Source organism: Aulostomus chinensis, chromosome 1 (genome assembly GCF_037954235.1).
Source record: "Aulostomus chinensis isolate RoL2024-O1b breed Wild chromosome 1, RoL_Achi_v1.0, whole genome shotgun sequence".
Taxonomy (NCBI): domain Eukaryota; kingdom Metazoa; phylum Chordata; class Actinopteri; order Syngnathiformes; family Aulostomidae; genus Aulostomus; species Aulostomus chinensis.
The window spans coordinates 64,381,668-64,394,218 of NC_141320.1; the positions used below are offsets into that span (position 1 = coordinate 64,381,668).

At 43.9% G+C, this 12,551-nt stretch overlaps 1 protein-coding gene across 3 annotated transcripts in view; it reads left to right on the plus strand.

Moving 5' to 3' along the window:
* Window positions 1–12,551, plus strand: part of filip1l (filamin A interacting protein 1-like) — a 55,739-nt gene that overhangs the window by 17,591 nt on the left and 25,597 nt on the right. For 2 of the 3 annotated variants that reach the window (XM_086200511.1, XM_086200528.1), the window contains exons 2-4: window positions 2,927–3,260; window positions 3,925–4,098; window positions 4,256–4,434. In XM_086200511.1, coding sequence (XP_086056637.1) covers window positions 2,940–3,260; window positions 3,925–4,098; window positions 4,256–4,434 — 674 coding nt within the window. In that variant the 5' untranslated portion in view covers window positions 2,927–2,939. The remainder of the gene's footprint in view (window positions 1–2,926; window positions 3,261–3,924; window positions 4,099–4,255; window positions 4,435–12,551) is intronic. The other variant, XM_086200521.1, reaches the window with a different exon arrangement.

A 12,551-nucleotide genomic window follows, 5' to 3' on the forward strand; every position in this document is an offset into this window, starting at 1 on the left:
GGTCATCCCAGGTCTCATGCAACAGATGGCGGCTAATTAAATTCATGTTTTGACAGTTCACACCTTCCACACGGACAGTACAATGTGCTCATGGTGAAAATATGTGCACATGCGGTGCATGCGGGCGTTTAAGAGCTGCTGCATCACCAGGAAAGGAAATTTCCAACAGCATCTTTTACCGTGCGCTTGGCGTTACTGCCGTCCCATAGGTTTATATAGATTTACCGCGAAGCTTGATGGATTCTAAAGCTTCAGGGGAAAATTGGATCAACAGGATTTTAGATGGAAACCAAATTGTCTTGTTGGTATCAGTCGTATTGTAGTAATGTGAGTATTTGATCATCCACATTCTCCTTCCAGAAGGAATCCTGCTCCTTGGATAATTAAATAAAGGTGTCCAGTTATAATGGATGATCTAAATTTCTTCAAGCCATCACATCTTACTGGTGTTTCCACTTGCTTTGATCCAAGTTTCCAGTAAGAAAAACACACAAACATCAGCACCCTTGCTCAACAGATTTATAACACTGATCCCAAACTCCTTCTCTCCCACCACAACAGTAACGTCAAAGCTTTTTCCCCCCACCGTCCCTGAAGTGATCCTTTCCTATGAACGATGTGATGCATTTCTGATTCATCTTGGAGATGTTGCCGATATGCGATACTTGTAGGGATCCCGGCGGAGCCGCGCCACACGTCTACGACCTTTGGATCTGTGGCGTGAGCTCAAACCTTTGAGCGTTTGCTGCATGTTTGTAAATCTGTGGAGTGGATGAGTCTATCGGAGCTGACTGAACGTATTCTTTAAAAATGTTACGCACTGTTCCAATGACACTAGAGGTTCCGTTACAATATCTATTACAAATTGTTCAAGAAAGGAATGAACATGGACTATCTTCACTCATTTGATGAGTTCCATCTATCGCCTGTAGCCCAGAGTCGATGTGGAGTCTGTCTTCCACTGCTGGGAATTACCTCAGCGCTGAATCATGTGGCGCCTTGCCGAGTGTGCGCACAATGCAATCACCCAGCCATCCCTCTTCCTCGTAAACTGTCAGAAGGCCTCACACGGAGGCTGGACACACACTGAAGGAGTCCTGAACATGTTGTTTCTGAGCTCCAATTAGGACATTTCAAGTAAACTCAGTTGGAGTGGTGAGATTTTCAGTTTTGTTTCAGTTGCAACACTGAAATGATGAAAGTTTCCTACCAATTTAACTTTACTGGCTTTGTTTTATTGGTGACATAAATGGAAAAGGTTGAAACAGCAGGCGCACAATTAAAGTTGACCAAGTTAATGTGATTGACAATGGGAGCTGTTGCTGTGGAGAGAATACTGGCTAAACTACTGAAGCCTCACTCCGCTAGGTGCTTGCCTCTTTACACGTCAACATTTTAAATGTTTTAAATGTTAAATATCTTAATTATTTTGGTTTAGCGCTCCTTGTGTTTGTTGAAACGATAACATTATCAGCAAAATGCAGAGTTAAAGTATTTAAAATTGATGAACATATGGCGGGCATTTATTTCATGCAGTTTATTTCAAGTTGATACATTTGTTCTACAAAACGTTAAAACCCAAAAAGGTACTATTACGTTGCCACAAAAAAACAACAGCTTATGAGTAACGCAGTGACGTGAATTAAAAACCTAACACCTCAAATATTAAGGTGCTTTCAAAAGAGGATTTAAGGAGGACGATAACAGCATACCTACACATCACTACTGCGCAGCTACCTCCCATTTTTAAAAGCATTCAAATTAATAATTACAAGGTGTCCACTGTTTTAGAATAACATCTGTTTTCTGTTCTCTGCCAGATGCAAAAAGCAAATGAAAGTAACACAGCAGATTATTGTGAAATACAGTTAACTATGGTGAGTTGGAAACTTGGTGACGTAATTCCTGGGGGCAGATTATTCTCGCATCAAACCCAGATCTGGCTGTTTTGTTTCAGTTCTGCTTCGTCCGCTGGATATATTGATTTTAACTGAGCATAATTCAGGAATACAACCGCTTGGCAAATGAGCCTACAGCTGCTTTGCCGGCGAGTCTGCAGCTCACGGCGTTCATCTATTTATCATAGTTGGATTTATCATCATCAATGAGTCACTGAATGGTCCATTCATAAACCAGATGTCTCTGAGACTCACTGTACCAGACTCTGCTAGGTTTACAGCTAACCAAGTCATCTTTGTTTTTCCAATCACTCTCTGTGCCCGAACGCATCATCACACCACCTCATCAAGTCAAAATTTCACATTGTCATTACGTTCATTGACCATGAATGATGGTCAGCAGCTCTGCCTAATTCACCGCCATGTGTTCGAAGGTTCTTGTGGGCCTGTCGGAGGGATGATGTGGTGATGATGACTCTGTTCCACTGAGTGACTAATGACAACAAGGCAGGCAATGACAGAAGGCAATTGGACGTGCACCTGATGACACAGCAGGTTATATCTGCACAGGCGAACATGTCATAAACAAAAAAATATGTTTGGACATGCCCCGTCGCCAGGCCTCCTTCAGGGAGATTCCACTCTGCTAGATTTCTGCTCGTGAAAATGTGGAGTCACTGTATTAGTTTCCTGGGATCTCGAAGGTTAATTAAAAGGCAGTTTGGGGAGAGTAGGAATCAGGTTGAGTGAAAGTGGCATCCATGCCCACTAATGCCGCAGTCCTCCAGCCAGAAAATATAAATTAAATCACTTCAGTCACAAAGTAACTCCTGGAATGCCCCGACTACCACAGATTGATTATATATGACAGCCCAAAAGCATCTGAGCGTTCCGTGCAGCCACTGGAAATCAAGGTTGTGGGAACTTTGGCACATCTTTCATTCTGTTTGTTTGCCTTGATAAATCGTGCACAAAAAAATTGGGGGGGAAGGATATGAACTCCCTCATCCTCTCCTTTATCTGACCAGCAGGTAGAGGAACATGCGATCCCGCAGCAACAGCCTGGAGGATGGAACGAAAGCCAAGCTGGCAAAAGAACATGCAGACACACGGAAGCGATCCACAGAACGGGAGGAGCCCTCGGGAAGGGTAGAGCGTCGCAGTCGACACCGAGAGCCACCGGACGACACCGGCACTATCCAGCGGAACCACAAGTCATCAAAAAACAGCACATGTAGCGGCGGAAGCGGGGGAAGCAGCGGCGCCAGCGGCACTGCAAAGAGTGGGCGGAGGGAGAAGGGCAGGGACCTTTCCCGTGACGACCTGGTGTTTCTGCTGAGCTTGCTGGAGGGAGAGCTACAGGTAATTCAAAGTGATGTGAACTCTCGAGACAACCTTGGACTCAGGCCTGGGAACTTTCGCGATTACAGAAGCTGGCAGGGCTGCAGATATGGCTGCGATCCCAGTCGGACATATATAGTCAGACACGGTGGCTCAGTAACAGTGGTCACTCAAGACGGACTAAAAGCCTGTGTTAATGGACAGCTAACAGCTGAGGCTACTTCCTGCCGCTGCAGTGCTCAATCCAGGAATCCTCTGGCACTGTCAGACAACAGGAACAAGGCAGTCCGCCCTGGTGCTGAGGTCAAAGGAGCTTAACATGAGGAAATAAAGTAGACATGAGATACACAGCCATGATCCAATCATTTTGTCAAATTCAGAAACGCTTCTCGTTAGAATGCCGACTTTATTAAGCAAGTAAAGATGAATGTGGACGAAGAAGTAAAATGAGCCCATTTATGAATCTCCATCAGGTTAAGTAATTCTAGGTTCGTAGCATGAAACAGCAGGTTCTAACAAGAAAAAGCCATTGATCTGATGAACGCTGGGGGGCTAACAATCAGCCTCAGCATCAAGGTGTTGACGAATCCCCCTACGCCACAAGGAAACGGGTTAGAGCAGAGCCCGTGTCATATATTGACTGCAGCGTTCAAACTAACCAAATCAAGTTTCTTGCCCCCTGCAGGCCAGAGATGAAGTGATCACGGTGCTGAAGGCAGAGAAGATCGACCTGGCCCTGGTAGAGGCCAAATATGGCTTCGTCACCCCTCAGAAGGTTCTGCAGGCCCTGCAGAGAGACGCTATCCAGGGCAAAGCTGATGGTCTCCAGGAAGACATCTATGAGAGGCCCATGGTTGAGGTAACACCACATTTTCATTGGATTTCGTGGCATTTTAAGTAGATTTCTACCAAAAAGAATCAGCTGTCAGATCATCTATTTCACCGCCGGTGTGGCTCTGTTAAAGTACGCCGCTAATAGGTTTAATAAATCTAATTCTGAGTTTTCCATCTTGCAGCTGGACAAGTTGGTGGACAAGCAGAGGGAGACGTACCGACGCATGCTGGAGCAGCTACTGATCGTGGAACAGTCGCACAAACAGGCTCTGTACAAGCTGGAGGACGAGAAGAGGAACCACGGAGAGTTCATGAAGAAGAGCGACGAGTTCACAAATCTGCTGGAGCAGGAGCGCGAGAGGTCAGTACGATTCCCTTGGACTTGAGCTGATGGATGGAGAGACATGGACATATTTTTAGTCTTTTTCAGGTCATTAAATGGGCACTTATGCCCTGAAGTCCAGGAGGTACTCGGCCTTTCTCTCTCCAGTCTATGCCCCTGATAACAACCCATAACAACCATCTAATCAACTGATGTTCCCGGTTAAACCAGAGTATTTCACGCCTGCCCACTCATGAAAATGTCATGCCAGCATGTGAATGGTGTGGGCCTTGCTCAGAGGGTAGTTTGTCAGATGATAAACGAGGGGACTGTGCACTGATTCAGTATGAGACCTGGAACATCCAGCCAGTCAGCGCTGCCAAAGTTTCAATGTCTTAATAATCTCATGTAATGTCAGCTCTAAATCAAAGGATTACTGAGGAAAATCCACCCCAAAGAACTCTGTTATTGTTTTTCCCATGACCTGGAGCAGCTCCTCCACTTTTATAATCACCTTTTATTGGACAACTCTGCACAAACCTGGAGTTTTTTCTGGAGGCGATCCAGCCACCAGGAGTGGGATTCAATACTTTGACAGACAATTTAGGTTTGAGCATAAATACACAAATAAACTTCACATTTACAGCTCGGCTTTATGGTAGCTCTGTGAAGATTTGTGGAGCAGAGCGGAAAAGTATATCCTTGGAAAACTATTCTCGAGCCATTTCACTGTCAGAGCAACTCAGTTCATAACCAAAGACACTTGTAGATCAGATTTTTAATGCTGCAGTTTCATAATGTCTCTAAACTGCCCGTAACCACAGCAGTATATTAGAAACGCTCGGATTTGGCTCGCACTTTCTTCAATAAGCTGTCCTGCACTAGACCCGCCACCACAACTGCCATGCTCCAGGTGCAGAGTGAAATATCTCGGGTTTTAGTTACTATAGTTACTAGGTTTTTGTACATTCATAAGTTGAGGACCGCTTGACTTTTCAAGGTAAAAGCTGAAGAAAAGGCTTCCCTCACAGGGACCCTTTCAGAAGAGTTGTTGCTAGAAATGGCTGGAAAGTTTGAAGAAACCAGCATGACAGAACCGAACAAAAGTCTTTAGGGTGACGATTTAGTGACATACAACAGACGTGCAACATAAACACTGTCCTACCAGCAACGTGGGCATTGAAGGATGCCCCAGACAAACTACAGGAGAAAACTACCACAGAGTTGCAGTTTGTCACAAATTGGTTCAAAACGATCAAAGTGCGGCTGCTTGGGACATCTGTTTTTAAAGTTTAACAAAGCTCTCTCTTTCTTAAAAAAGTGCTTTAACTACAGAGGACACTGGGGTGAGCATCATTGGTGTCCGTGGCCGTTCTATCAAATCGAGGAGGTCTGGTATTTACAGGAGGGATCAGTCTTGTAGTAGTATTCATTTAGCCTGCTGACAGTGATGATCCTCTAGCTCTGCCTCTGGTGTTACTTCCAGTTTCAGAGTGAAATATCTCAACTTGCATGGATTACAATGAAATCTGGGCACGTTGTGACATCTGTTCACCTCAGGTTGAAGTGAAGTAACTCAGGTGATCCTAGGTTTGGATCTCGTGGCCTTCGGCTGGTCGGGACATATCAGTTTTCCCTTCACTTCCTCGGTTACACTTGGTGTTTATGAGAAACTAGGATGGTGAGCTTGTTGAGTGTTTCACCTGTCACACTTCAGCATGTTGTGCTCCTCACAAAGCTGCAACAATGGCTGGAGAGACTTTCTGGAATCACCACTGAGTGCAACAAAATATAATGTGCAGGATTCCGTTTGGAAGCCCTGATGACAGCAGCTTAAAGCAGGTTGCATCTCTTCACGCAGCAAATTGCACACACGCCCTCTTAGAGCGGTAATTTCATCCCTGATGATGTAAACAGTCATTATACTGTAAATGTGCTGGATTTTGAGACATTACAAGTATTTTAGGTGACTGCGCAGACATGTTGGGGGGGAATCTTAACACCTCTGAAACTGAAAATGAGATCCATTAAATGATGTAATGTGGGATAAGTGTGGGAGGAAAGATATGGAAGCCAGGACAAGACGCCGCTGGAGGTGAAGGTGGAAACATGTCTGACGGATTTCTTCTGCAAAGCCGATCACGGCGCTCTGCTTCCTCAGCAAGATTGTGCATCAGACACAGACACAGCATGGGCTCTAACAGAAACACAAGTGTGCATGCACGCACGCGCACACGCACGCGCACACACACAAGCACACACAACCTCAGCAGCAAGTCATTTCACTAAGGAAACGCAGCTGGATGTCAGCCCGTGACCCGTTTCGGACAATCAAATCATTTAACTTTGGCAGCAGTGGAGTATTTTAGTTGGCCTAGAGGACAGTGTGACGTCTGCGCTTTGTCACCGAGCATGTCAGGAAGGACGGGCTGCCATGAAAAATAGGCCCGCGTCCCGCACTGAGCTAATTACCGCGTGGGAAAGATTTATATGACTGAGAGGAGAGTGAAAAAGGAAAATTAAGCAAATGTCTTGATGATTGCTGGCTTTGTGGAGGTCAGCAGCCTTCAGCATGTACACAGGAACAACCTGGCGGAGTTGTGACCTTGTTTCCTTGTGTGTTTAGGCAGCCAATCAGAAGCCAGACGACATTAGATATCAGCTTCCATGATACTAGCCATGTAAAGCTTGTAACAAATCCATGTTTCCTTTAAAATTTTGAAAAAAAAAAAGGTTTGTCTTGTGAAATCATCCACTAGTGAGGAGTCTCTTTCTACAAGGACAACAACCCAAAATGTTCCATCCTGAAAGATGATAAAAACATGACCAGCAGAGGATGTACTTTGTTTTTGTCATTCAACAGTCCCGTGCAGGGGTGCATAAATGTTTTCCATTGATGGGTCAAAACTCCCAAAAAATGAAGTTTGCAGGTCACAGAACAAAACATTTGTGTTCTCCAACTATAATTGCGTGTGTACCGCCGACTCTGCCGCCTTGTTTTTTTTTTTCCATACTTCCCTCCGCTACCTAATCAAATTACAAAAAAAAAACATTAGAATTTTTACTTCACAAAAAATAAAATAGCATAATTAGCAGTTGAAAGTATATTGATGTAAATCGTTTATTTCTTTATCAATAAGCCTCTTATTCCATCTGGTGGGCTGAGTTTGGAGCAGCTGAAGTAAACAACGTGGCAGTCCAGTTTGCTTGGAGTGCGACATTAAAAACATCCTTCTTTCTTATCCCGTGTTTGAGGGGAGCTGACTGTGTTTCCATCAACTGCATCAGGATTTCATTTCACTCTCATTGATCCACTGTTGTGTGATAGCTTGATGTCATTATTCTGTTTGGTCCTGCAGAGGAGCCAGTTGTGATTACACCCCGGGGCGATGTGCAGCAGCTCATTTAGGAGCTTTTCAAAGCAGGAAGCTTCTGACGCCTCACTGACCTTCTCTTTGCAAGCACCAAAAAGCGTGTCAATCTTGGCCGGGGGGTGGGGTGGGGTGGGGTGGGGGGTGGGGGGGGTGGGAGTGTTGGGGATGAACGCGGCTCCCCTCTGATTAATTGTCGATAGAGCAGCGGTCCATGAGTGATGACCTCATCGCGTGCTGGGTGCTGCAGGAGCAGCAGGGGTGTGAGAGCGAGAGCGGCATCCTAACCATCAACAGATGTTACTCTAACCATGACTTCAGCACATATACACACGCTGAACACAGTGTATATGTCACGGCAGACATGTCGCCTGCCTTTGTTCTCGCGCAGGGATCCAGGCAGCGGATTTTACAGCCCTCTACCCTCTGGTTTCATGTTGTGTTAAGAAGTCACATTTGGAGCCTACTGAGTGATGTTGGGTTGGAGTTAATGTGGTCATGTGACGCACTGAGGGAACGCGTGGAAACATCAAGTTAAACCTCCAATTCATCTTGCTATTTTTACCATTTTAAGCTATGCCAGATGAAAGCGGGAAGCGTGAAACACGAATACCTGGAAATTCTATGACATAATGTCAGTGAAATGCTCACAGTGCCCTCGTGTTTACCAAGCTGGATGCTCTGGGATCATTTCATCTCCAAGGAAAGACAGAAGAAGTTGTACAATGACCAAAAAGCTCAATGACAGCAGGCTGCTTCATCTGGTGTTTAATAGTTTTGCTTGAAATTGAAAGGCTATCAAGCTAACACAATGTCAAATTCATGCTAACGCGCAGATGTTTACAGGTTGTCGCGTCAATGCGAGGCAAAAATCATCAAGGCATGTCAGTATTTTTGCAGGTATTTCTCAAGTTCGTTTTTTAAGCTCCTTCATTAACAGGACCGGGAAAACATTTAGTTCAATAGTTGGATAAAAACACCACGGACAAAGGTTTAATTACAACTGCTTTAGCGACTTGTAGCTTGTTAATCCAGACAGGTTGATTATGTCTCGTAAAGACATGCTAACTAATGCTAAACATCCTTTAGGGGGCCATTTGTGGAGGATTCTAAGAGAGTAGATGGTGGTTTAAATGAGGAAACGTTAGCCTCTAAAGGTCAATGGGAGGAGACAGTAACATAAAACACGTGTACCTTTGAAGCTGCAGTGTTTGAAGATAAATCAGAGGGCAGCAGGTTATGGCTTGGTCTCTAATAGTCAGAATTTTACGACAGCAAGATATTAGAATATATAGCCTAGTTTGGCTTGTTTTTATTTTCCTCGATCAATGAGGATTAGGCTGCTCTGGCGTGACATCCTGCATGTTTTATCTTTCTGGGCTAAGAGGTGGGAGGCCATTTCCTTCATACAGAAGCATATGGCATCAACACAGGAACAATAACCATGTTTTTCTTGATTGATGAGTATGTTTCCATGAAGAAATAAACCCCTCGTTGACTCCTAAAAGTTGGGCTTTTCCTCAAGTGGATACAATATGGTTCCATACTCTTCCCCTCTAGGAGCTATTCTCTTGCGTTTTAGCATCGTCTCTTTAAGAGACAATCGACCGTTTTCACTGCAACTAATTACAAAATGAAAATTTAATTATGTCCCTGTTCTATTAAGTAGCGAAGCCATTCCCCTGAGCCAGCGTGCACAATACCTGGGTCATCAAAACGGAACAGAGCCATCATTCAAACCCTTAAGTACACCTGTATTTACTCTGCAATGACGTACTGACTTGTGAAGAATCCTAAAAAAGCAGAAAAGACTTTTTTTTATCAACAAGTTGTCTATAGACATAAACTAAAAGGGGGAACAACTGCTGTATCAATTCAACACACCGACTCTCAGCCACCGGGTAGTGTGTTACTGACCCCCGCCTGCATGTGTTACAATCTGCTGGGCCCATCAATACTGTCAATACGAGCCTGAGCTGAAACACTCGTGCATTATTGAAATCAGATGTGCTGGATGTCACTCAATTTCAGCAACATTTCATGATTCTGACTAACAAGATACTTTCCCATAAAAGCCATAACATTTATTAGTCATAATAGTTGCACAATCGGCTCCAGCTTCTAATCTGCTCAGGAAGTTTGTCATTCCTCAGATATGAAATAAAAGTGAACAATAAGTGATAATCAGTAGCTGCAAACATGACACCCCCTAGCTTCCCTCCTCCTCCTCTCTAATGGTTTGCAGGGCACGCAATATATCTTCATGCCATCTGGTTGACTTAACAGCAGCGGTGATGACATCACTCATGTGGATCAGATCTAGAACATTCCTCAGCCATGCCCTCATCATCGCTGGGATGCTTATTATCCAGACCTGCCCCTGTTCTTTGAAACAGAACACAATGTTTTGGAGTTTTTACACAATCAGGAGGCTATTAATGGTCCTGCAGGTTAGGAAGGAGAAGCTGCAGTAGTCCCGTACCCCAGGATCTGTCTTCACCTTGACATCCTTAAGATATTATCAACACTCCAAAACCTGGGAATCGGCCTCATTCATCAAGTGCAGCTGACGTGTGATTGCTGAGTTCTGAGCAAAGGTTGTTTCCTGACTCGGAGGAAAAGCACACCTGTATTCCTCGCAAAAATGTCCCAGTCTACATTCCTGCTGGGAGCCGGATGGATGAGAGGATGGAGATGTTTAGAAATATGAAGAGAAATTATTCTGGGGGTTTTTTGATGGGGAAAAAAAAAAACCTCTTGTTTATTAAATGCTGCTGTGAGAAGGAGGATTTTTTTTTGCAGCTCAGAATCCATCATTTCCTTTTATGGAAGGAGAGGCTGTTGCTCAAGCTCTGTATTGTATGTGACGTTATTCAGATATTTCGGTTGTATGCTGTGAATCCCTGCAAGCGTGCCCCTGTGGTGAGGTCAGCAATCACACAACTGTGACACTGACACACGAAGCACACATGCAGCAACTACCTCTTTTTCACAACACATTCTGTGCTCTCCAGATACACCCGAAGGCCTTTAAAGAGGCAAAATTTACAAATGTCTTCATATGCAGCACAACACTGAAAACAAGGGCAAAATAAATCCTCTCAGAGTCTCTCAGTGGATATTTGGATACTTTGAAAGAGCAAAATGTCTGATGTTGCTTGCAGTTAATCCTCATTTTATCATTTAAGAATATTTTGAGCGTACGACGAGCAAATGGTATGAAATTACCTAATGGATGAACACAATCTACAAGTCATGTTGAGCTGGCACGTAAAGTCCTTCATTTGTGCATCTCCATGTTTGTTCCTGCATCACTCCCCCACAGCGGGAGCGGCTGCTGACCCAGTTCAGGTGGGTCGATAGTCTCGTCTCTGCCTGGGCCAGATAACGAACCACAGGCTCCTCCACCTCGGGCTCATTTGTAACACGGTTACACACGGTCCCACATACTGAAACAACTCCACTTGCCCTCCTTTTCACTGAGTTCACGGTTGAATTGCATCTAAACAATAAAGCACACCAAGATGTATTTTGGCATTTTGCAACATGTATCTAATAAACAGCATTTTACTTCAATTCCTCAGTGGAAAAGTAGGTATTTTAATCTTTTCCAGCACATAGAGTTTTTTTGTTCTGAATGGGACAAATATGCAGCTGATGAGGGTAAACTCCAGCCGGATTTTTGTCACCTGACCAATTCTGTTTTAGTTTGTTGAAGCTTTTTTGCTGTGCAATATTCCGGTTTTGTTTTTCCAGCAGGACCGAAAGGTAGGATGCCAGGGATAGGATATTAACATTCTAAAAGTGATGTTAGAGGCAACATATCCTGGATCAAATACTCAGCAATGTCCCAAAAATATTCCCAGAATGTTGAAGTCTGAGCTTTCAATCTTAGTCATATTTATTCTTTTAAGATCATTATTTGAAATGATTCAATAGCCCTGTGTCAGATTCATATATTTTCTGTGACATCATGGAACTTGTGGCTAATGTTAGCAAATGTCCCTGCTAGCTCGGTTGTTAGGGAATTCAGCTTTTACCTTCTGCTGGCAAATTATCTCACAGACAAAATATGACGTAATAATAATTACAAGGTGCATCTACAAAGCGCGTATAGGGGCTCTGCTCAACAGATGTGCTGGTATGCATCAACAGCCAGTAACAAAGAACATGTGCACTCTTACCTTAAAGTGTGTCAAAATATCACTGGGCTACATCTGTAATCTGGGTGCTAATTAGGCCCAGAGTTGCATGGCGTAATGCGATTACATCTCGCTGACAAAATGCAGCCATTAGACTTCACCGACCACATGGACACAAGACTCACTACTTGTACTTTTCCAAACTATTTAAAGGCTTTCAAATAAATGGAGAATATTCCCTAAAATAGAATTTACATGCTATTCCTGGAGCACTTCAGCTAACGACCATGAGACGTGCACAAATGTCTGACAAAAATGTTAAAAAAAACAAAAAACAATATATTGTTGTTTTGCAAAAGCAACAACAAAGGCTCACATTAAGACTAATTCTCTGCTTTCACACTAGTGGAGAAGACCCCATGCTATCCGGTATTTACATGCAGCCGATTAGTTTTAGAGCGCAGTTTTCCTCTAAAGCCTGATAGTGAATACCTCAGAGCTTACGTATGGGGCTGGACACGGTTGACAGACTTAATGGCGTCTCTGAGGGTTTTTATTTCAATGAAAGACGCACGAACGAGTGACGGCGCAGTGGGTGACTCACATATAAGACTCACTAAAAAGGAACATTTCCAATTAAATT